The 26,197-nt window shown below is 39.0% G+C and overlaps 2 protein-coding genes across 3 annotated transcripts in view; one reads left to right on the top strand and one right to left on the bottom strand.

Moving 5' to 3' along the window:
• slc16a9a (solute carrier family 16 member 9a) overlaps nt 1-26,197 on the bottom strand; it is a 164,587-nt gene that overhangs the window by 135,557 nt on the left and 2,833 nt on the right. For both annotated transcript variants that reach the window (XM_059520174.1, XM_059520173.1), the window contains 4 exons: nt 25,452-25,595; nt 24,588-24,683; nt 23,456-24,334; nt 22,530-23,279 (listed from right to left, as the gene is read on the bottom strand). In XM_059520174.1, the coding sequence (XP_059376157.1) occupies nt 23,074-23,279; nt 23,456-24,334; nt 24,588-24,683; nt 25,452-25,595 (1,325 nt within the window). In that variant the 3' untranslated portion in view covers nt 22,530-23,073. The remainder of the gene's footprint in view (nt 1-22,529; nt 23,280-23,455; nt 24,335-24,587; nt 24,684-25,451; nt 25,596-26,197) is intronic.
• npy4r (neuropeptide Y receptor Y4) lies at nt 14,980-16,159 on the top strand. Its single transcript, XM_059521014.1, has one exon. The coding sequence runs from the start codon at nt 14,980-14,982 to the stop codon at nt 16,111-16,113; it is 1,134 nt and encodes a 377-aa protein (XP_059376997.1). The 3' UTR covers nt 16,114-16,159.

The following is a 26,197-nucleotide window of genomic DNA, read 5'->3' on the forward strand; positions in this document are numbered from 1 at the left end:
GGCGAAGGCGAGGGATGGGGGGTGGGGTGGTGAATGCATATCTGTATATGTGTAAGAGTTTGTGTATTTGTAGGCCTGGAGGGTTGCGATTCTCTCTAGATGCCTCAGTCCGCAGATTATACAGCGTCACAGCAAGTTACCATGGAGACAGCCTTGGTGAGGTCCTAGACAGAGTCAACAATCAGCAGGTGTCTGTAGGCAGGGTCGAGGAACGCGAGAAAGGTCTGGCTGCGCTACTCGCCCGGGATAAAATTTGTTATCCAGCCCAAGGCCGATGCTGGTAGAGAAAGCCGAAAGAAGATAAGATACCAGTTGTTTGGTCTAGTAGCCGCATTCCATTTCATGGTCACTATAATTGTTCATTGTCCATTTTGGTCTCTAAATTCTCCAATTTCCTTTCCAAAGCCGTGAGCTTCTTCGTGATGCTATCCATATTGCGGTTAAAAGTCTCAGTCTCAATGCTGTCCGCTCTGCCCACTGCTTCAATCATGATGGGCAGCCTTGTGAGGCTTTGGACAGCTGCTCCCGTCTTCTTTTTAGATAACCCAGGGCAAAGCCTAATCCAATCAGCAGAAGACCTGTTATCATGGTTCCAAATAGGTAGATGTCTTCAATGTCCTCCATGGAAAGGGCCGCCAGACACACGACCCGCCAATTCGCCCACGCGTCCATCGTGTAGCCAGCTGCGAAGTTCCGGCAGGGCAGTCAGGTTCCCCCGAACCCAAGCTTCTCGTCGAGAAGATGGTGTCAATTGCGTTGAGAGACCAATTAATCAAATCCATATTCCAGTTTAGGAGAGCAGTGCAGAGAGAGTCTCACAAAGTAGACGAGACAAGAGACACAGGCGAAGCAGGGAAGTCAGGGAGGAGAGGAAAGAAATGCGACCGCCTCCGTTGAGAGCTGAAGAAGTGTATAATGTCTAGATTATTTTTTTAAGAAAAACAAACAAACATTCAACTCAATTTGTATATTTGTGTGTTCAAACAGACTTGAATATGGCGACAGTAATGCTCAGCCCATTGCTGATGAATACAAAAAATAAATAACCAGGCTAAACCCTGCTGAATGAGTGGATGTAAACAGCATTCTAAATAAACATTCCTAAGAGCATGCATCTATGCTTGTTTGTGCATTTGTGCAGCAGGCTTAAGGGACATAACACACACAGTTTCACCCAATCTCATGTTAATCCTGAGTACCTATACAGTAGTATTGCATCCTTCATATCTCCAAAAAGTCTTTTGTTTTCGCCGCTTAAATACATTGTATTTGTAATTAATTTAAATGTATCACACTTTAAAGTTATATTAAATGCAATAAGTTGAACTTTTGAGTGATTTTTTTGAAACAACTTAAGTGGGACTTAAGTGGCACATTTTAGTACAATTATGTTCTTAATTGTGTCTAATGTCTTTAAAATATGTTTAAAGTGTACTCTTCTTCTTCTTCTTCGGCGGTCACTCGAAACGAGTATGACTGTCCTCTCCGTTGGGTCGCCTTATTTGTGGATCCTCAGGTGGCTGTAGAGGCCGATCTGTGATCCACAGATTCTGGTGCAATGTGGGCATTGGAAGGTTGAGGTGATGTGTGGTGGTGGAGCCTTTCTCTGTTTGTCCTTGCGGTGTTGCCGCTTTGCATCTGCGGCCAGCGGAGTTCTGTTTCGTGGTGTGCTGCACCTTCCTGCACTGCTTTTCTCCAGTAGTCCCTGTTAAACGCGAGATTCTCCCAATCGCCGGATGTGATGTTAAACTTTTTCAGGCTGGTCTTGATATTGTCCTTAAAGCGTTTCTTTGGCCCACCAGGGGCTTGCTGTCCTTCTTTTAGCTGGGAGTACAGGATCTGCTTAGGGAGACGGTTGTTGGGCATGCGGATGACATGTCCTGTCCATCGGAGTTGGTGCTGCATTATGGTGGTAGTGATGCTGGGCATATTCGTTTCCTCCAGAATACTGGAGTTTGTACGTCTGTCTTCCCAGTTGATCCTCAGGATTTTTCTTAAAGCTCTTTGATGGAATCGTTCCAGTGCTCCAGTGGTCCAGGATTCCGCTCCGTACAGCAGAGTTGGGAGAATCGCAGCTCTGTAAACCAGGACCTTGGTTTGAGTCCTCAGGTCTCGGTCATCAAAGACTCTTGTCCTGAGTTTGGCATAGGCTCCGCTGGCACAGCTTAGGCGATGGTTAACTTCACAGTCTATATCAGCTTTGGAAGAGAGAATGCTGCCAAGGTAGGGGAAGTGGTCCACGCTTTCCAGAGTGGTGTTATCCACTTTGATGATAGGCTGGAGTGATGGCTGGTTGGGTGGTGGTTGATACAGAACCTGAGTTTTCTTGATGTTCAAAACCAAACCCAGGGCTCTGTATGCCTTAGCAAAGGCATTTAGGATGCCCTGGAGGTCTTCAGGAGAGTGTGTTGCAATGGCATTATCATCGGCGTATTGCAGCTCTATGATGGTGGCATTTCTGACTTTGCTCTTGGCTTTGAACCTGTTAAGGTTGAAGAGCCTGCCATCAGTCCTGTAAAGGATTGGGATCCCCTGTGGCAACTCTTGGCCAATAAGTTGGAGCATGGCTGCAATGAAGATGGCAAATAGGGTAGGTGCAATGATACATCCCTGTTTGACCCCAGTTTCTACGGTAAATGGCTCAGATTCAGAGCCACTATTGAGCACTGTGGCTGACATGCCGTCATGCAGTAGCCTCAGTACACAGATGTATTTGGCATGACATCCATACTTTGATAGTATGCTCCACAGTGTCTGCCTATCCACGGAGTCAAAGGCCTTTGTCAAGTCTATAAAGGCCATATACAGAGGCAGTCCCTGTTCCCGACACTTTTCTTGCAGTTGGCGAGCAGAAAAGATCATGTCAGTTGTTCCCCTAGATGGACGGAAACCGCACTGTGATTCAGGGAGTATCTCCTCAGATAGGGGTAGAAGGCGGTTGGCGAGGACACGAGCAAGGACTTTGCCTGTTGTTGATAAGAGCGAGATGCCCCTGTAGTTTCCACATTCAGCCCTATCCCCTTTCTTGAATATGGTAACAATTTGGGCATCCCGGAGCTCTGAGGGGAGCTCTTCCCTTTCCCAGACCTTGAAAAGTAGATGGTGGATGTGGTGCCAGAGCCTTGGTCCTCCTTCCTTTAAGATCTCCGTGGGGATCCCATCAGGACCAGTGGCCTTGTTGTTCCTGAGATTCCTGATGGCATTGTGAACCTCAGTTAGGGTAGGAGGTTCCCCCTTGTCTTCTCTGATGAGACTCTGTGGGATATGGTCGGCGATGTCTGGTTTGGCTGAGCTGTCACGGTTCAGAAGTTCTTGAAAGTGCTCCTTCCAACGTGCGTTGATGGAGTCATTGTCTTTTAAAAGAGTCTGTCCATCTTTTGGGTGCAGGGGATTTAAGCCGCGGTGGCTAGGGCCATAGACAGCCATAGTGGCACTAAAAAAGCCTCTGGTGTCACCTGAATCTGCCAGTCTCTGGAGTTCTAGAGACTTTTCTGTCCACCATTTGTTCTTGAGCTCCCTCGTCAATCTCTGAACATCAGACTTGGCTCTGGAGTGTGCTGCCCTTTTGGCCTCACATGTTATGTCATTTTGCCACTCTCGGAAGGCTTTTCGTTTTCTGTAGATAAGTTGTTCTATCTCTGTGTCATTTTCATCAAACCAGTCCTGATGTTTTCTGGACTGATACCCAAGGGTGGATTTGCATGAATCATGGATGGTGGATTTGAGAAGGCCCCAGTGCTCTTCAATGTTATCAGGATATTCTTGCTGAAGACTTTTCTTGAGAGAGTCCTGAAGTAGCTGCTGGATGGCAGTTTCATTCAGGCTGTCAAGGTTCAGTCTTCGCCATGTCTGCTTCTTCTGAATCCTCCTCCTTTTCTTAAGTTTGATAGACATTGTGGATCTGATAAGGCGGTGGTCTGTCCAGCAGTTGTCAGAGTCTATCATGGCCCTTGTGATGTTCACATCACAGCGGTCCCTGGCCCTTACAATGACATAATCAATTAGGTGCCATTGCTTGGAGCGAGGGTGTCTCCAAGATGCCTTGAATTAGTTTTTCTGTCGATAGAGAGTGTTGGTGATGACGAGGTTGTGCTGAGCACACTTACTCAGAAGCAGCACTCCATTGGAGTTGATATTCCCGATGCCCTCCTTGCCGATAGTGCCCTTCCAGAGATGTTGGTCCCGGCCTACCCTAGCATTGAAGTCTCCAAGGAGGATGATCTTGTCCTCCCTGTGGATTTTTGACAGGGTTTCTTCCAGGCAGGCGTAGAAGGCTTCTTTTTCTTCCAAGTCGGAGTCTAGGGTAGGGGCATAGGCGCTCACTACTGTCGCTGTCTGGTTGTTGGCCAACATCAGACGGATTGTCATGAGGCGCTCGCTGATCCCCACAGGAAGTTCGGAGAGGTGGTTGACAAGCTGGTTTTTGATGGCAAGTCCAACTCCATGGTTTCTAGCCTCATCGGCTGGCTTTCCTTTCCAGAAGAAAGTGTAGCCTCCTTCAGCTGCCCTTCACCTGCCCGCCGGGTTTCGGAGAGAGCAGCTATATTAATCCGGCATCTCTGCAGTTCTCTGGCTATGATGGCGGTTCGTCTCTCAGGTCTGTCACTGGAGGTGCTGTCCATCAGAGTGCGCACATTCCAGGCTCCAAAATTTAATTTCTTTTGTTTCTGACCGCAAATGGGGTGTTCCCTCTGGACGCTGTAATCCAGTCGGGAGGTATGAGGCAGGCTATTTTTAGGGCACCTTTTCTAGCCCCTTCCCCATGTGAGGTAAGCAGAGCGGATCCTAAATAGGACTGCTTAGTCATGGGTGTAGCTGCCGAAGAGCTCTCCTGCCTCGTCCCAAGAGCCCAATGACTGATTCTGACACCCATCGCCTGATGTACCAGCTCATGACTAGGGGCTTCCAGACTACACAAACCTGCCCCCGTGGCCACTTGCTGGTCGCCATAGGACTTTATCCGGGGTGGTAGGGTGGATTCCCTTTGTGGAGGATGCCTGTGCGTGGCGTTGTTTAACGTGTGGAGGCTGGTGCACAGACAACCACCACAAGGTCCTTGGCAGGTCTGGGTCAGGATCCAGTGGCACGGAGTCCAAGACGACTGGGGACCCATCACTGCTGCAGCCTTCATCCGCCTTCCCAGCCGTTGTGATGCTCCACTTAAGTCAGCCATCATCCTCCGCCTGTTCCGTCGTTGAGGTCTTTTGTCTTTTTTTTTTTTTCATAGCTGGGGCTGTGGTTGGCGGGTGCCAGGGCATGTCCACTGCTTAGTGGGCCTGCACACCGCGCCTCTGGGGCCCACTGCTGCTCCGAGATCCCCTACAGTTCAGCCTGGGTCCGCTAGGGCCCAGTTACCGTGTGTGGCCACAAGGAGGCACTGTAGGAGTCTTGGCGGTGGAGAGGCTATGTACCAACAGGAGGAGACTTACGCATTTGGCTCCTCTTTTCGCCCTTGCACAAGGGCTAGTCGATGGCAGTAGCTGTAAGCAGAATGTAGCAAGCAGAAGCAGCATGCAGCATGCAATATCTATTAACCTACAGGCACTACTATCCCAGTACTACTGCACTGATGCATCACACACGCCCTGTGTGACAACACACACACGTACTACTAATGTACTGACAAGCAATTAATGTGAACTAAAATACTACTAATGTACTGACAAGCAATTAATGTGAACTAAAATACACTTTAATGTCAGTTAACAATACACTTAAGTGTGAATTAAATGTAATGTTTTTGACCACATAAATGCATATTATTTGTACTTAATTTCAAATATATTACAGTTTAAAATTACATTAATTGCAATTAGTTTAACTTTTGAGTGATATTTTTGAATAAAAAAATTGTTTAGTCTCAAGATGCAACCCAGTAATGTTTTTTATAAGGCATGTTAATGATATTGACTTTAATGTCCTTATTGAACTATGATCCTGGCTAAGTCTAAGCCCTGTCTGGGAAAACAGGCCATTAGTTCTCAACTACTACTAGCACCAACACTAAACAGAACTGAAAGTTTTCTTCTAAAATCTCACTCAAGCATTAGTGAATGCAAGTTTGACTAAATAAATTAATTAATTAATAATAAAAAAAAGAACTCCAAATGAACTTGCTGGAATGGGCTGTCTGTCAATGTCCCAGAAGCTGTCCATCGGCACTAAACTTCACGTGTCATGAAGCTGCACACCATCTCTCAACAGTCAGTGTGAACGGAAATGTTCCAAAGAAGCAGGAAAGTCCGAAAAAATTCCTTGAGGAAAGAAAGAACAATAATTGTTATAAAACATATCCAGTCATTATAAATGGTTCAGTTGACTGAAAGCAATAGACACAGTTGCAGTCTAAAGTTTATATACACCTTGCAGTATCAGCAAAATGTTAATAATTTAAGCAGTAAGAGGGTAGAGAGGTAGAATAATAATAATAATAATAATAATAATAATAATAATGCAATTACTGCCCTGATGAAGCATTATATTCTGCAAGGTGTGTGTGTGTGTGTGTGTGTAAACTTTTGACCACATCTGCATCACCATAAGAGCTGAATTAATGTTACCTCAATCATCAGGGCAACATCATAGCAGAATACTGGGAGATGTTCCTTCAGATTTCTTGATCACACCATCTTCACTGGCACTGGGCTTAAAAAATAGATAGCATTTTCACAAACATTTGATATAATAAACTTGTAGCCAATAATTTGTAATTTTTAGAGGTCATGAGCACTGTTAATGAAAAACAGAAAGAAATTAGATTTTCGTATTCAACATTTCAAAATTAATTGAGAAACATTCAAACTAAAAGCGAAACAAAAGTTATAAAAACTATGAAATCACCCATATTCCAACCAACCAGAAAGCGGAACGCTGACGCAATGGACGGCAAAATTGTTGAGTTGCTTACCTGAATCCCCTTGGCTTGTAACTACATATTTCATTAAACCTGCTTTTGGCAACTGGCTAATTGGAGGACAGCGACATAAAATCTTCCAACCTTTTATTATGTAAATATGCTTTGTTACATCTCAATTATTGTTAATCCAAAGCAAAGAGTTTTATCAGATCTTTCGAATCTTAAAGGTACAGAACATCGTTTCTATGAGCATGCAGTTGCGTTGGTTTTTAGTGTGTTTTAAGAAAATATATGTAAGCTAAGAGGGACCCAAACGCGTTTGATAACCTGTGACCCTGGACCATAAAACTAGTCTTAAAGGGATCATATGATATTGCTAAAAAGAACATTATTTTGTGTATTTGTTGTAATGAAATGTGTTTATCCGATTTAAGGTAAAAAAAAAAAAAAACATTATCTTCCTCATAGGCTAATGTACATTATTGTTTCTCCTCTATGCCCCGCCTTCTGAAACGCATTGATTTTTACAAGGCTTGTCATTCTGAAACAAGTGTAAGTCTTTGCAGGAAAGTAATGGTAGTTACCAGATCAGGGTGTTTTTAGGCCATGATACCTGATTGGCTGACATCATAGTGATGGTAGGTTTAGGGATGGGCTTAGGTAAGGGGGATCATTTTGATTGCATGATTTAGAAACACCCAGCAGTTTTAAAACACCCACAAGGTCATAAACGCCTACTTTTGCTCTGCAGAGACCTAACTCTCTTCTGAAAAGCAAGGTGTGCTCTGATTGGCCAGCTATCCAGTGCCTTGTGATTGACCAAATGTTTCAAGCATCTGCGTTGCATATCACACTGCGTAAACATAAAACCATGTCTGCATTTATGATCTAAGAAATGACAAAAAACAAGTGCTAATCTACACTGCTCAAAACTCGTGTTTAAATTATCAGTGGCAAATCCTTTACATGTGTAAACCGACTTACATACCAGGAGTCAGAAGCGCCAGACTGTCCTTGCAAAGAGTGAGGAATGGCCAGCGGCTTGAGTAAGCAGCAGCCAGCGATTATAACGAGGAACAGCCATTGGATTTGACGAAGGAGCAGCCGGGAGTTGCAGAAAACACGTGACAACCACGGGCTGGACTCCACTTCGTCCACAGTGAAAGCCGATCCGGTGATCCACAGAGTGAAGTTGATGTATTTCCTAAGCGACCGGCATGGATCAGCTCTAGGCATGACAAAGCGGATATCCTCATTTGGAAGGCCAAACAAAGTAGTTTCACTTTCATAATGAAACACAGCTTCTCCACGAAAAGGTGCCGGTTGCAGCAGAGAGAATAAAAGGCATGCCTTCTTTCTTTGCGTGAACATATGGCTTCATTTTGCAAATCTTCCTACATAGTGACGTAGAGATGTGGGGGTGTTTTTAAACGGGCCGTTTTAGGGGAGCGTGGACTAGTCTTAACTTTTATAAAGAATATCTCTTTGGATTTGAAACTTTACAGATCTTCTTCATGAACCAAGAGCTTGTAACACTCAAAAGAGAAAGGAAAATGTGAAATCGCATCATATGACCCCTTTAAGTGTAAATTTTCTTTGAAATTGAGATTTATACACCATCTGGAAGCTGAATAAATAAGTTTTCCATTGATGATATAACTCAGTTTGTATATTTGTGTGTTGGAACAGACATGACAATGAAGACAGCACGACTGCGCCCATTATTGACACCACTGAACAAATAATGTAAGATAAATGACCAGCCTAAACCCTGCAGAATGAGCCGATTTGAACTGCATTTTAAATAAATATACCTAACAGCATGCATCTATGGGCTTTATTATGTCATATAAGTTGCTTTATTTCTTTTTTACATTTACACATTTGGCAGATGCTTTTATACAAAGCAAGTTACATTAAGTATTATAAACGTATACCAAACCATTTGTGTATTTGTGTGTTGGAACAGAGGTGACAGCTGGGAAGCTCTTTTCGGCAGCACCAAAAGTGATGACTTCAGTGGCGATAATCCGTGAGTTCCATTCTTTTTCACTTCTCAATAAATTTGAGAGCATTTGCTGTCATGTGTAAATGAGATAAAATGTCTAGATTATTTTTTAAAGAAAAACAAACAAACATTCAACTCAATTTGTATATTTGTGTGTTCAAACAGACTTGAAAATGGCGACACTAATGCTTAGCCCATTGCTGATGAATACGAAAAATAAATAACCAGGCTAAACCCTGCTGAATGAGCTGATGTAAACAGCATTCTAAATAAACATTCCTAAGAGCATGCATCTATGCTTGTTTGTGCATTTGTGATCAATGTAATGTTTGTTAATGTTAGACTTGGTTTCCAGCAGGCTTAAGGGACATAACACACACAGTTTCACCCGATCTCATGTTATTCCTGAGTACCTATACAGTAGTATTGCATCCTTCATATCTCCAAAAAGTCTTTAGTTTTATCATATTTATAAAAGAAAGATACAGCTTTACAATTTTTTTAAGATAAAAGAACCTCAAGATGACATGCAGTGCATCTTTCCCCTTGTGAAAAAGAAGTGCACTTAAGTATACTTTTATAAAGTGTACTTATTGCAGAAATAATATACTTTAAAAGGACACACATAAGTGCAAATTAAATTTTATTTTCGCCGCTTAAATACATTGAATTTGTAATTAATTTCAAATATATCACACTTTAAAGTTATATTAAATGCAATAAGTTGAACTTTTGAGTGATTTTTTGAAACAACTTAAGTTGGACTATAAGTGGCACATTTTAGTACAATTATGTTCTTAATTGCGTCTAATGTCTTTAAAATATGTTTAAAGTGTACTACTAATGTACTGGCAAGCAATTAACGTGAACTAAAATACACCTTAATGTCAGTTAACAATACACTTAAGTGTGAATTAAATGTAATGTTTTTGACCACATAAATGCATATTATTAGTACAGTTTAAAATTACATTAACTTTTGAGTGATATTTTTGAATAAAAAAATTGTTTTGTCTCAAGATGCAACCCAGTAATGTTTTTTATAAGGCATGTTAATGATATTGACTTTAATGTCCTTATTGAACTATGATCCTGGCTAAGTCTAAGCCCTGTCTGTGAAAACAGGCGATTAATTCTCAACTACTACAAGCACCAACACTAAACAGAACTGAAAGTTTTCTTCTAAAATCTCACTCAAGCATTAGTGAATGCAAGTTTGACTAAATAAATAAATTAATTAATAAATAAAAAAAGAACTCCAAATGAACTTGCTGGAATGGGCTGTCTGTCAATGTCCCAGAAGCTGTCCATCGGCACTAAACTTCACGTGTCATGAAGCTGCACACCATCTCTCCACAGTCAGTGTGAACGGAAATGTTCCAAAGAGGCAGGAAAGTCCGAAAAAATTCCTTGAGGAAAGAAAGAACAATAATTGTTATAAAACATATCCAGTCATTATAATCACCTCAATCATCAGGGCAACATCATAGCAGAATACTGGGAGATGTTCCTTCAGATTTCTTGATCACACCATCTTCACTGGCAATGGGTTTAAAAGAAAGATTGCATTTTCACAAACATTAAAAATAAAGAAACACAGCTTCTCCACGAAAAGGCGCCGGTGGCAGCAGAGAGAATAAAAGGCATGCCTTCTTTCTTTGCGTGAACATATGGCTTCATTTTGCAAATCTTCCTACATAGTGATGTAGAGATGTGGGGGTGTTTTTAAACGGGCCGTTTTAGAGGGGTCTGGATTAGTCTTAAGTTTTATAAAGAATATCTCTTTGGATTTAAAATTTTACAGATCATCTTCATGCACCAAGAGCTTGTAACACTCAAAAGAGAAAGGAAAATGTGAAATCGCATCATATGACCTCTTTAAGTGTCAATTTTCTTTGAAATTGAAATTTATACACCATCTGGAAGCTGAATAAATAAGTTGTCCATTGATGTATGGGTTGTTATGATAAGACAATACTTAACTATTTGAATATAGTTTATATAGTGGTGTTGGCGCAGTGGATAAGACACATGCCATTGGTGTGAGAGACCCGGGTTCGAATCCACTGTGAGACACCAATGTGTCCCTGAGCAAGACACTTAACCCCTAGTTGCTCCATAGGTGTGTGACCTCTGACATATATAGCAATTGTAAGTCACTTTGGATAAAAGCGTCAGATAAATGTAATGTAATATCTGGAATCTTAAGGTGCAGAAAAAAAATAAAAAAATTGCGTTTAAAGTTGTCCAAATTATGTACTTGCAAATTACATATTAAAAATGAAGATTTTATATATTTATTGTAGGAAATTTACAAAATATCTTAATGGAACATGATCTTTACTTAATATCCTAAGGGGCACATATTCCAAAACTCCTGATGTAGTACATCGTTCATATCACACGTGGGCAGTAAACACAATGGAATACATTGGGGTTATGCAGTGTGAAGCCCTGCACAATAGTTACTACAGAGACGGCACATTACAAGGATGTGGGCTCAGAAGAAGCCCAGGATGAGAGAGAAAGAGGGAGAGAGAGAGAGAGAGAGGCAGTTGAGGTAGAACATCTGGAGTTGGCTGAATCTGAGTGTTTTTTCCCTGACTGCCTGACAGCAGTCTGCTGTAGAAGACACAGGTGAGTTCTTGAAATGCTGCCCACACATATATGCATGTTTCTACATTATATATTCAATGATTATAAAATAAATTGTGTGTACAATAATTTGTATATTTGTATCTGTTTAAACTCCTTTTTTGCAAAGATTACAGCAATTTAAGGTGCTGTGCTCAATGTATGAATTTATCAGTGACACAGTTTGATTATTCTGTGGAGCATCTTCATGTGGTTGACGTTTGATTCACTCTGACTGGGTGATATTAAGCATCTGTGGATGTTTGTGTATCTTTAAGTATAAAAAGCTGTGCTTTGTTTAGTATTTTATATGTAATTAAATGCTCTTCCATTTTGGAGACATTGATATTGTACATCAGCCATACATGCACACATGCATAGTTGTTCAGAAAGGTTGAAAAAGCTTGTAGTAACCAGTCATCTGTTGGACAGGGTCCAATGTTGACATAGACTACAGCACTTTGGTGTTGCCATGAAGTGAGGACACACAAGCAATTTTCTCCTTTGCACACATAAATGCAAGCACATCTTCTCAGATCAGTATATTTGTGCAGGTGGGCAGTATGGCGACAGGATTCAGTGATACTAATAGCTTTATTTGTGCCCTATTTTAATTAAAATGAAAAGCTGTCTTAGGGTTCAATTCATAAATCTTTAGGGATGTTCCGCATCTGTTAAGTCTCATCACATAAATAGGGTAGGCTATATGACCACAATGTTATATGTAGAGAGGATTTTCTAAGATAATTTACAATTATCCTTGACCCAAAGGAGGTCAGAGGTCAGCACAACAGAATCTTTGATTGTTTTGGAAATTACATTTATGTATATTTAAGTAAATGACTAAAACCATCTAGAATCCAAGAATGCACCAGGCTTTAATATCAACTGTAATCTAGAGCTCAGGGTTTGTATTATAGTTGAGTCCGAATGTCTGTGTGTTTGAGCAGATGTGAGTATTTTTACGGTTTGGTCAGTGTGACATGTAAACTGCCTTAGGGGAAATCCACACCTGTAAGAGAAGAATGGGGAGATGATGTGAGATTGGGATGATTATGAAAGAGAGAGAAAGAGAATGAAATTGACAGAGAGAGAGAGTGAGTGCAGGAGGTTAATATGATCTTCTCTCTCTCTAAGTCCCATTACAGGTGAAAAATAACATTTGATGATATTAAAAAAAAGGATATCAGTTGTAAGGCAGGGTAGAGATCACTCGTCCTATTTTCCCTGCTTTGTCACATAAAAACACATCTGCAGGTGTTACAGGAACTTTTATGCCACATCAGGTCATTTTAATTCAAACTAATAGATTTCAACTTTAAGATGATGTAACATTAAAACTATACGGAAACTGTTTTAGGCCTTAGTTTATTTTTGCTTTGCAAATGATGCAAAAGTGTGAAAATAGGGTTTAATTGTTTGTGGTGGCAACGACCACACATTTGACTGTAACAAACTGATTTTAGACTCTGCTTGGCTCTGTGTTTGCCAAGTAGCAGATATGTTTAGACATGAGAGAATTCTAATTTTATAATATAATTAAATGATGGACACTGATTACAACAGGAAGTCCAAAGTTATCTCATTATGTCTATCCTCTGAATGAGAGAGCGAGAGAGATAAAGAGAGATAGATACGACTACAGCCAAGCATGAAAATATAATTTGTTGTGCAAATAAACGATGATTATGCTCATTGTTGCATATCTATCTCTGAAAAGCCTACAAAAGCTAGCCATGCCTTTTTACTTAAGACTAACCTATTCTGAGATCAGCTGGGATATAATGATATGTCATGCAAATTGTAATGATTGGCTGTGCTGCTGTCATCAGTTACTCACCCTCATGTTGTTCCAAACCTGTATGATGATAGGAGAATGTTGATGCTACTGCTTTGCATATAATGAATAACAACTTAAATGGCATTCTCTATGTTCCAGAAAGCTATTGTTTGGACTTGGAATATAGCCCATGATCCATATAGACTAGTGTTATGAAACATTTTAACCTTTTTGGGAGCTTGACAACCCCTGGACACCATTCTCTTTCATTGCATGGAAAAGAGCAGGGTGAACATTCTTCCTAATTCATGTGCTGTCAGAAGAAGCATAAAAATTCATCATAATTAAAAAAAAAATCATTTTGATATAAGATGGTTTTGAATTGGTCGTGAACTGACAGAAGAGAGAACCATTGCTGCAGTGACTGTTAAGTTTTGTTAGTTTATTCCCACCAGATGTATTTCGCTTTCACTTTACAGTGATGCATATTTAAGTTTATAAATAACTATTGCATATTTTATGTATGTATTTTACATAGAAAAAATTGCATTTATTTGTTTGAAGTTCCTGAATCATCGTCAAGTTCACTATCTAGATAACACTGGCTTCTAGTGTATACCATAATGCAGTATTATATATATCATTGCCATATATTTTATTAAAATTCCACTGGACATTGACTAAATCTCTTCTACACTTTAAATATAATATATCCAAGAAATAGGCAAGATTGAACCTGCCGTCCTCCTTGTACTTGACTTTATAAATAGGAAGTAGTATTTATATATATATATATATATATATATATATATATATATATATATATATATATATATATATATATAGCATAAAAAGACAGTATAACATCTCCTTGTGTTTCACTGGAAAAAAACAAAGTAATGAGGGTGAGTTACTGATCATAGATTTTTAATTTTTAAGGTTAATTGTCCCTTTAAGAATTTAGATTCTTAATGATGAATGGAATGTGAGGAGCTTTTCAGACAAATCAAAAACTGTTGTGCAGTGAATTTAATGAGCTCTTTGTATGTTAATGTGTGTATTCAGAGCATCTATAGATTATCCATAGAACATTCAGATCGATATGAGACCGTTCTGCAAGACTGCTGCCCAAGACACACACAAATAAAACACTACAGTCTCCAGTACACTCAGTGGATACGTTGCTGAGACAAAATGATTGCATTCACATTTTGAGCCATTGCAGGTCTTGATCAATGGCCACCCCCAAAGGAACATCTATAATTGGATGCACTTCAAATCCCTCAGCAGGGTCACAGTATCATTACACCCATACACTTCTCTTTTATCTCTTTCCCATTATTTCCAACTACAGAAAAAGTAACAAAGAGATCGCCTTTTTATATTTAATCAAAGGTGTCAACCCAACTCTCTCTTACACATAGATGTAAAGGTCTATGTTCTCAGGGGAACTCGTGATATTGTTCAATAAGGGTCACTGTTTGGGACTGAGTAAAACCCTTGTCTTTAAATCACTTTTAACATTTTTTCACTTTATGTCCTCACGATTTCCAAAATAACTGTTAAAGCCTCTGTAGTGTCATAGCTGCTGAAATGCATGCTGAGTGCCCCAGGGGTGTGCACGTCTAATTTAGATGCACCTCTTTGTTATTTTCAGACTCCCAAGATGCTTTGCTGTTTGGCGGTATCCTGAGGTGGCCAATGTCGTCAGGTCTCTTTGACATGCAGTGGTGGCAGGCGCTCTTAAACTCCACCCTCAGTCTCAATCAAAGCAACAGTAGTTTGTTCCTACTTGATGTCCCCTGCTGGCAGTCAAGCGCCATGACGCTTACACTAGTGCTATGCTACTGCCTGGTGCTTATTTTGGGCTTGCTTGGTAACATCCTCCTCATTTGCATTATCATGCACCAGCGGGACCCTCCTAACGTCACAAGCATCCTCATTGCCAACCTTTCGGTTTCTGATATCCTGGTGAGCGTGTTCTGCCTTCCCTTCACAGTGGTTTACACGCTCATGGACCACTGGATCTTCGGTGCGCAGCTATGTCGCCTAATGCCATTCGTGCAGTGTGTGTCGGTGACCGTTTCAGTTCTGTCTATGGTTTTGATCGCACTTGAAAGGCACCAACTCATCCTGCATCCATCTGGCTGGAAGCCGAGTGTCCCTCAGGCGTACATAGCCGTCTTGATTGTGTGGCTGCTGGCTTGCGTAACATCATTACCTTTCTTGGCGTTTCACTTGCTCAGCAGTGAGCCATACAGTCTGCTTCCTGCGCCGCTCAGCCAGTTGCAGGCCTGTCTGGAAGTCTGGCCCTCTCAGCAACACAAACTAGCCTACACCACCAGCCTGTTACTATTCCAGTACTGCTGCCCGCTGCTGCTCATGCTACTTTGTTATCTTCGCATCTTCCTGCGACTGCGACGCAGACAGCGCATGCTGGATCACCAGTGCAGCCGCAACCGAGAGGACGAACACCGGCGTATGATGCACAGCAAACGCATAAATGTCATGCTTGTCACTTTGGTGGCTGCATTTGCTGTGTGCTGGCTGCCATTAAATGCCTTTAATGTGGTGGCAGACTGGCACCAGGAGGTGTTGCCTGTGTGTTACCACAATCTGCTGTTTTCATTCTGCCATCTGCTGGCCATGAGCTCTACCTGCGTCAACCCCATCATCTATGGCTTCCTCAACAGCAACTTCCGCAAGGATGTGGCCTCCGTGGTGCTACACTGCCATTTTCAGTCACTCGAGGACAGCTACGAACACTTTCCGATGTCCACAATTAACACTGATGTGTCACGGACATCTTTTAGACTCAGAAACAATTCTGTGTAATTGGGGTAAACACCTAATGTTAATTAATCTTAACATCAAAACCAGTGTTTAGCTTAGATCAGGGGTCACCAAACTTGATCCACACGGAGCCAAAGCTTTCCCTGTCCAATTTATTTTTCCTCGTTCTTCCGTAAACACAGCATCATCTTAAAAATATCTGCATACACACGAAACCTCTGAATCTGACACAAAACAATGTAGTATACATGCCAGACCAGTGTGTGGCCAATTGCCAACTTGGTGGCTTTGTTGCTAGATTTAGTGACTTTTTCAGACCCCATTAGCGACTTTCTTTACAAAAAGTGACTAGCAACAAATCTAGCTACTTTTTGGACAAACCTTAGCGACTCTCTAAATGTCAACAGTACTGTCCTGTGCAAGTACAAAGTTTTGTTTCCCCACTGCAGTCACACCCCTATTTATATACTTATATTAAAACAATTTCATCAATATGTTAATGACGCATTACTCTGTATGCGTCTGGACGAAATGCTGTTATGATGCATTTTTACATTTACAGCTAAATGCGTCTCCGTGTGGACAAGCCCTTGGTTCTGGAGGTCCGTTGTCTTGCAGACTTTACTCCAATTTCCCTCAACACAACTGCCTGGAAGTTAAGACCTTGATTAGCTGGTTTCAGGTGTGTTTAATTGGGGTCAGAGCTCACACTTTCACACAGATGCCAGCCTTAGACTTAGCTCTTTTAACCCATATGGTAAAAAAAATACTTTTTTCTTGCCAAAATATATTTCAAATATATGGTATACATACATGTTGTAAACATCATATAGAAAATATACTCTGTCTAAACCTTCAAATGACAAAATATATTTACAAAATGTTATTTAAAGGGCAAAAAAAATGCATTTACAATCTTAAAAATTTATTTTGGACAATTTAATTAGATTGTCAACGGACTGATATAAATTTCTGAGGACATATTTTAAGTAATTTAGTAAATATTTATGTGAACAACTTTTACTGAGTGTGGATTCTGATTGGTCCAGGATGGAGGATCATGTGACTACAACCCATTTGATTTCTCAGGACCGAATCCTTCTAATCCCTCTGTCATAATATCAAAGTATTTAATGCACACTGATTATGTCTCTTGCAGAGTTTAAGATTACAGAAGCATTTTACTAAATCTCATGGAATATATATGGACATGGAAGCTATGGTGATTTCTCATCTATGTGCTTTTTCCTCTCAAACACAATGAAAGCTTTAAGGAATGAATTAGTCGAAGGCAACGCTTGAATTTGAAACATTATCTCTTCTTCCTTGAGGCAAAGAGCTAAGTTTGGAGGTACTGGCAGTGTACAAATGCCTGGAAATTGCAGCTAGCTAAGCCGTAATGCTAACCCTAATGCATAGCGTAATGCAAGCTAAAACCCACAATAAATCTGAATATACCTGTTAGCTTATATTGTCAAACTACAGCCTTAAAAGGCAAAAAATGACAATATCCACTGGGCAAACAAAACTGGGCTTTTTTCATTCTGCTGTGGCTTATTTTTGTGACTCATCCTTCCAAACAAACGCACACACATACAATCTGCTCAAAGCATTTTTGTAAGATACACTGTCTGAAATGTACTATCAAATATGTAGTTTTTCAGAAAATGTTAACTAGTCTGTTCAGATTGTTGATCTGATGTCAGGCCTTATAACTTGCCTGTCTGTCACATAAAGACACCAGTAATATGTGTATATGATAAAAGGGTTCTGGTACAATCCATTATTATTATTTTTTTCAAGTGAATTCTCAATGGTAAGAGCAAGATTATTTCAATTCATGTATTAGTAGTGCAGAGTTGTTACATAATCAATTTACAGCACTGAGTGCTTGCAGGAATATCAGATTCTTAGACAAAAAGAAAAATATCCAATAATTTTTTTTTTTTTTTTTTGGACGGAATCATAAAAAAATCATTATTCTTGTCATTGTCTGAGAAATGGTTTGTCTTATCTGTAATAGTGAGATTCAAACACAAGTCTCTTATTCCCTTAAAAAGACATACTTTATTTACTCTATTTATTTACTGTATATACCATATACTCTTCTGATGGACAGAATTCCATTATTAAATCTTACCTTTTTTATCATGTGTAAGTATGCTCTCATTAATATCTGAATGCATTCAGCAGCCAGCAAGATTGTAATTACCCAAACGTCTAAACAGATTGTAATGCCTGAATTGAATGTGACTACATCTTATTTTGGTGTTATATATTTTCATGTTTTGTGAAACATTATAAATGTTTACTGTTCTGGTCTATATCTTTGTAATGTCATATACATGGGTGGAACATCAATAAATCTCTTTTATGGGCAATTGGGATGATACCAAATGGTGTAAAAAGGAAAGCAGAGAGTTAGAGGGAGAAGTATAGAGAAGAGAGGATAGATGAGTTTAATATGAATTTTCCTGGAACTGTACACTTGGCTCATGCTATAAGGTTCTCACTTATGCATCTGTTTATCTGTATTTCTTCACTACACCTAAAATTGTTGTGATGCTGTTTAGTTTTTGTAAATATGTCAGAAAGTTAGCACATAAATGAAAGTAAATGGCTGTTGTAATTTTGTTGCATTTATAGTTCATATGATATTATGTTTCTTAGCACTTTATCGAATGGCCTGGACATTTATTTGAAATTATTTAAGTACAGATATGCGTCTCAAGTATATTTATCTGTCCACAGGTTGTCGTTTAAATCAGCTTAAGTTTTTAAATTACCTTAAAAAGTATTAATTTTTTCTTGACAGCAAAATGATACAGGGCATATATAAAGTGCTATTTAGAAGGAAGGATGACATTTCTGAGATTTAAAAAACTGAACATTACCAGTTGTAGGCTAATTTTCACATTTACTATTTTTTATTAGCCTATAAAAAATCATAATCTAAATCATATGAAAAATGTGGCCAAATCATAGACTGTATAAAGGGCCAAATGAGACTTCAGATTAATAATAAGAATAATATACATTTATATTTAAATATTGTTGCATTGATTGTTAGACCCTTAAAATATGAATAATATTATTAAGTATTAAATTTACATTTATTTTAAAAAATGTTACTGGGATTGGCTGATTACTCTGTTGATATTATAATATCTGTCATGTTCTTATCACTATGATTGGCTAATTACCCAGTCAGTCTGATGACGCCCACCTCTCACGTCCTCCTCATCACTCTGTAAATGCTTTAAAAATGTGCTTTTCTAGAGATGTTCCCAGTCAAACATCAGTTTTTTTTAAGGTGCGCAACGAAGTAAACACAAAATTATATATATCGTATCTCGGTTAAAGAGATCATCGGATGCTACATGCAGTTTAACAAGTTGTTTGAACGGATATGTGTGTTGGCTGTGTGTGTACATAGTGATAAAAAATGCATACATGTTTTTTTTTTTTATCTATTAAATCTTTACCCCTTTCTCAAATCGAGCCTGTCTTTGTGACCTCACACAGACAGGCCCCTCCCATTATAGTTTGATTGACAGTAACATTTCAGTCGTTTCAGCACAAATCTCTCTTTGCGCAAATCATTCGTGGTCCAGTTTCACCTACAGAAAAAGTGAGTATAAGGTTTTTTTTTTTAATGATTCTTTTTTGCAAATCGCCTTTCCTAATAATGTGCTAATTAGCAAGTTTCTTGATTGGCTCCAAAGAGAGAGGGCTGGGTCAGCAGAGCTTATTAAAGGAACACTCCACTACTTTTGGAAATAGGCTAATTTTTTAACTCCCCTAGAGTTAAATTAGAGTTTAAATCCATTCAGCCGATCTCCGGGTCTGGCGGTAGCACTTTTAGCTTAGCTTAGCATAGATCATTTAATCTGGAAGTGGAGTGGAAGTGGAGTGTTTCTTTAACATTTAAAGGAAAATTCTACAAAATGGCTTGCTCTGAAAAGAGTTGTTTTTGACAGGGTAAAAAATGTGTGTTTTTTTACACTAACATTGAGAAATTTTAATCATTTGAGATCTGTGATGGAAGGCTCAAGCACAATACTCTTTAATGAGACTGTAATGAGACTAACCCCAGCTCTGCTTGATAAGATTATAGACATTGAGATTTGAGGCGCTGAAAGGCAACTGAGGTAAACCATTGAAATTCTCAATTTGTTATTGAAAACATTAAATAAACATCCCTTATGAAAATTAACCATTGTTTTACTACAAAAATCCATGGTTACAATAGTTAAACCATGGTAACCACAAATTAACCATGTTACACTAACCTTACTATAACCATGGTATTTGTAGTAAAACTGTGGTTATACAAATGTTAATTGGAATGCCAAAAAAATGCTACTGAATGCTACTTTCCCTTTAGAACTTAATATAGTAAAACAAGTTGAAATATGTTTGTTTTTGTATCATTGCGGTAGTTATTAAAAACGACCTTATATGTGAATATTATGCTTTTACTGAATATTAACTTTGACCGTATAAACTTTACAAACCACCCAAATAATCGCATTAGTAACTCTCTGAGCTGACTGATTCACTCTGCCTCCCTCTTCTGGTCACCATTGGAACAGTGGGAAACTTTGAGCTCGTTTTACAAGATTCTGTACAAACACACCACTCCACTCGATAGTAAAGCACCAGTCTGTGTCAAGGTTGTACTTTTCAGCTGAAGTGAATAATAACTTTCAAGTGGTTTACCAATGTTTGAAAAAGATTTAGCGTTTCTTTAAAAAGTATAGGCAACACTTTTGAATTAATACTACATTTATCCTAAAGAGGGTGCCATTGCTCAATTTATTTTTTATGTATATTTTTATATTTATCTAAATAGCATAAACGTATGCAGATATTCCCATGGGTGTATTTTCTGTTGTATTTAATAATAAAGATTTGTTTTGAACTTTGTAACAGGATGATTCCTGTCGATCTTCTCATAACAGACCTTACAATTAAACTATATTTCTGTTCAAACTTAAACAGTTTGTATACGTACTTCTGGGTTATTGGTAGACAATAATAATTTCTGTTTTTGGCCTTGTGCTATGGGAGGGTGTATTAGAGGCCAGAGTATTAATAGCATGGAAGTATTTATAGGTTTGTTTACTGAGTAACCAGACAGTCCATATTAAAAATACATAAGGGAATCTCTCTCTCTCTCTCTGTGTGTCACACACACACACACACACACACACACACTCACTCACTCACTCACTCACTCACTCACTCACTCACTCACCCACTCACTCACTCATTCACTCACTGTCTGCTGTCTGCCTGTTATTTTTCCACTGCTCCAAATTGAACATGCCAATAGTAATGTCTTGTATGCAACAACATGAAAAGATCCATTTCCTGTCACTAAGAGCACACACCAGCATATACAGCTGGTAAATATTGGGACTGGTAAATAAATCCAACAAATAAACATAATTCAGAGATATTACATTACTGTGACACATCTTCACTGATTATAGCAAGCTGTTTGTGTGTCTTATAATGCAAATTATCAATGAGATTTACAGACTAAACAAAGGAACCAGGAAGCTGTCATTCAGCTTATCTAATATGAACAATATTATATCTGACTGTGTGCTATATCAACAACAGACACTTGAAAATCCAAAAACCATTGCCATGTTACACCAGTTCATCAGATTTAGCTGGCTATGGGGAGTTTGATGCACCTTTCAGAATGAAGCTGTTATTTCGATTCTAATCATTTGTAGGGTTATTAAACAAGTTTTAAAGGTATTTGTTTTTCCACAATGTCGACAAAACCTAAACCTCACACACACATTTCCATGTCATTTCCAGAAGAAAAAATGAACAGTTCAAGGTTGTAATGGTAAATTATGAAATTATATTTTAAAGTTGTCAGTGGATAATTTGGTCCAGTTATAAGGCGACATTAATAACTGTTACTCTTCCAAAGCTGAAAAACCAACAACTCAGACTTTCCAGATCTCCAAGGAAGTGTGAATGAGACACTCAATGAGAAAACATCAAAAAGGATAAATCTATTTATTGTCACTAAAAATTAACATAGTATTGTATAAAACAAACTCACTGCAATAAAAGAACAAGACAGATACATCATATATTGGGACAGTGATACATTTTATGTAGAATTATTTTGCACTGTCAAAATGTTTACTCAAGACACAAAGCAAGTCTTTGGTCAAAAGTGGCCTTTTCTTAACATTCATTTATACATAATACATTACAGTTCTACAACATATACTGACACGAAATATTGACACTGGCATTTAAAAAAACAGTAATAAAAGATATAGTGTTGTCAGGGACCAGCCTGTTGAAAAACTGTGGAGGATGCTGTATTATCAGATGCACAAATACAAATACATTGCAGGCTTGTTTCTCTGTAGGTTTTTTTTTTTTTCATCAGCATTTTCTTATATTTCTAAATGACTAACAATTAAAAATCTTTGGATTTTCATTTTTTTCAATGCTTTTCATGGTAAGTGCCGTGAAAAAAATCCTATTCACAAATCATATAATTCTCTGAAGCTTTCGTCAGAAATGTTCTCATTAATGGTAATGTATGTTCACAGGTCGGTGATATCCACATGCAACACAGTGAGACCCTCTAAGAAAGTAAAGTTTACACAATTCAAGTGATCAAGAGCTACAAAAAAAACAAACACCTTCTGTGTCCAGTAAACAATCTACTCGATATACTATTAGCAAACCACTTCTGCTATATATAAGCCTCAAAAATGAGGCAGTCTTTATATAAGTATCTAAGAAAAATTAATACATGCTCTCTTAAATAATGACAAGGTTCATGGGGCATGTATAAAACCTTTTCGCACTAAAGGAAAGAAAACGTTTTGCACCATGAGAAGTACCCAGGCAAAACTGTACCAGGTAAGAAAACTGTAAGAAAAGGAAGACAATCTTATACATGTTTAGCAGATTGTTAAGGCCAAGGTCAGTTAAAGACCTTTAAGACATTGTTCAAGCCACAGAGGCTACTTTGTCACAATCAAGAGTGGGCTGTTGAAAAGTGTTGATGTCCTCTTTTGCAGGAGAATTTGCCTCCTCTGACGTCCTGTTCCAGCAAGGCAGAGTGGCCAAGAACAGAAACAAACCAGACACTAAAACACAAGTGCCACTGAAGTAGAATGCCAAGTCATATGACTGAGTCCAGTCAAAGAACCAACCTGTAAGCAAAGAACAACAGAGACACCATCAGTAAAAGTGTTCGAAATCTCCCCACAGTGAGACAGGGAATATATATATTTTCTTCTGTATTTTTTCTTTAGTACTTTGCTTTTCTAGCAAGCTTTTGTCTTCAATTTAAAGTATATTGTCTTCAAGTTCATTAGCTGCTTCTTACCTACAACAGGTGGCCCGAGGGTGATTCCAAACCCTCCGAAGCACATGAGAATGCCATGAGCCTGACTGAGTCGTTCAAGGCCCACGATCTTGGTAGTGATATAGGATGTGAGAGACCAGTTCCCTGAGAAAAATCCAACCACAGCCGACAGAACTTGCAGACCCATGTAGCTTTTAGACACAGGAATAAGAAGCAGAGCCACTCCTGTGCCTGTCAGCGTCAGGGCGTACAGGTACAAGCTGTTCACCCATTGCATGTCTGCCAGGATGCCCAGGCCCAGCTTACCAATGCCTGCTGTCATTGAAACGATGGAGACAAGGGGTATTAGTGCAATCCCGTCAATAAGCCCCTCGCTCTGGGCTACGTCCTCCATGAAGAGCACAGGTGGGAACGCCCCTAAGCTGAACAGGAATATGGCAATGCAAAAAGCTATGAAGACACGGTCCTGTAGGAGCTCTACAGCCTCGCACAGGTACCGTCCATAGGGACTCATTCGCTTCTTGATGGCTCGTGCTACAACTGAACAGGACAATATCCCACCTTTTCTTTCCCCTTCACTGTCTTGCAGCTCTGTGGGTTCCTTGAGGATCAAAAGCTTAATGGTGGCTGTGTTATCGGCTGAGCTAAGTGTGGTTTTGAGATCAGAGTCAATGATAATGGCAGTAGGTTTGGTGTAGAGTGCTTCTGGTTCCTCTGTACGCTGTAGAGCAGCTCTCTGTTTTAGGTAGTAACCAGGTAAGTTCAAAGGTCGCATTGGCCCAGCACATGCCATCAAGTTGAGCGCCAGCGCTCCGATGATAAGCAGGCAGCCCTCCAATCCAAACAACTCAATGAGCTCATTCTGGAGTGTGGCGTAAGTGAACCCGCCCACACTTGTACCTGAGAAGAATGAACATAATTAACCTAAAGAACCTATTAAAAAAAATAAAAAAATAGAAAAACACTGCTTTTTGCTATCTGCACCATTTTTTATGTTTTCTAATGAAAGGGAATTATTTATTTTCTTTTATTGATTTGTTTCACTTTATTTTCATGAAGCCAAAAATGCTTATGATAGTAGTTCAATGTAAATTAAAGTACCAATTAAAGTACCAATAAGATATAATAATACACATTTTATTCCATTCCACACCTGTGGTGACAATGCCCAGTGCTAGGCCACGCCTCTTGTCAAAGTACTGGCAGGTTATGGTCAGTGTGGCAGCATAGACAAGTCCACAGCCAATGCCTTAAACACAGAAACATAAATATATTCTTGAATGCATCATGAATGTCGCATTTCACAACTGTACAGATTTAAAATATCTGTACCTTTAAATTTTATGTCAGTGTAAAGAAAACTTAATGTAAATGACATTATAGATAATTATAGGCAGGCTACATTATAGGTGAACGAAGGTCTTACAGGTTTGAATTGACATGAGGGTGAGTAATTAATGACAGAATTTTCATTTTTGGGTAAACTGTCCCTTTAAGTATGGATGAAGTTGATGAGCCAGAATCAATTCATTAAATAATGTCCTATATTATGTACTTCTGATTGAGGCAACAAAGGAAGTGAAATGGTTAGGATGACTCTGGTGCATGTAAAGTAACTCCACTGAACTTGATTATGCAATCGTATTTGTATGTAGCACATTTCTGTGTATGTTCAGAGAGTTGGTGAGTATGACCAAAGGTCGTTACTGTACACAGTGATGGTACCATGGTTTTAAATTTCAAACTGTTTCTGAAAGTTGTATAAGCATAATTAATAGCAACCCTGACACACTCTGACATTATAAAAACTGTTCAGGACTTCCTGCGCTTAATGAAAATCCTGGAGATAAACACATACTGAAACATCCCTCTATGAATAGTATGATGTGAGAAGATAAATACAAGGTATATTCATAAGCTTTGAAGATAAAAAAAAACAAAAACAAACACAAATGCATATGTTTCTACCGGCAAACAGCTATTCGTTCAATGCTAATGATGCTTTTTTTTATCTTACCAACAACAATGCCATAGGAGAAGATGAGGAAAGAGACACTTGGAGCAAAAGCACTCAGCATCAGACCTCCAGCCACCATCACACCGCTGAAGACAGTTACTGGCCGTGCACCAAAATTATCCACACAAGCACTGCACACCGGACCTACAGAGAGAGAAACGGGAACCATATCTTACAGAACGCCTAATTAATAAATACATAATCCACACCACACATTTGACAACCTACCAAACAATAAAAAACCCATTCAAGTTATATTTGCCTTATGTACTTAAGTACCATTTTTGCTGCTTTTCATTTCGAATCTTTTCATTTGTCTCTTTAATAACTGAATCGTGTCTTAGTTTATTTAGCTAGCACTGTTATCTTCAGTGCTGAACTCTAAAAGTACCAATGCAAAGGCATAACATAATGCACATTATTTGTCTTGGCAATAAGCATAACCTGAAATCCTGAATAATATAAATGTAGGATAAGTATACATACTGTTCTATATTATGATGACCCTTATATTAAGATTAATTACACAATAAATTATTGGTACCATGTTATATGTGCCCTCACAGGACCAACAGCCCTTTTGTGCTATTAAAGGGACCCTCACTCCAACTCGGTCTTAACAGATACTAAAATAGACCCTGTCATACTAAAATGATGAAGAAAATGTGTTTGTCTATCTACCATTAGAAATAACAAATGACTCAGCACTGAGTTACTCCTAATATGGTCAAACTGGCTGGACTCTG

This window comes from Carassius carassius, chromosome 32, assembly GCF_963082965.1.
Source record: "Carassius carassius chromosome 32, fCarCar2.1, whole genome shotgun sequence".
NCBI classification, from domain to species: domain Eukaryota; kingdom Metazoa; phylum Chordata; class Actinopteri; order Cypriniformes; family Cyprinidae; genus Carassius; species Carassius carassius.

Coding starts and splice junctions, on each gene's coding strand:
- npy4r (XM_059521014.1), top strand. CDS start 14,980: ATGTCGTCAGGTCTCTTTGACATGCAGTGGTGGCAGGCGCTCTTAAAC.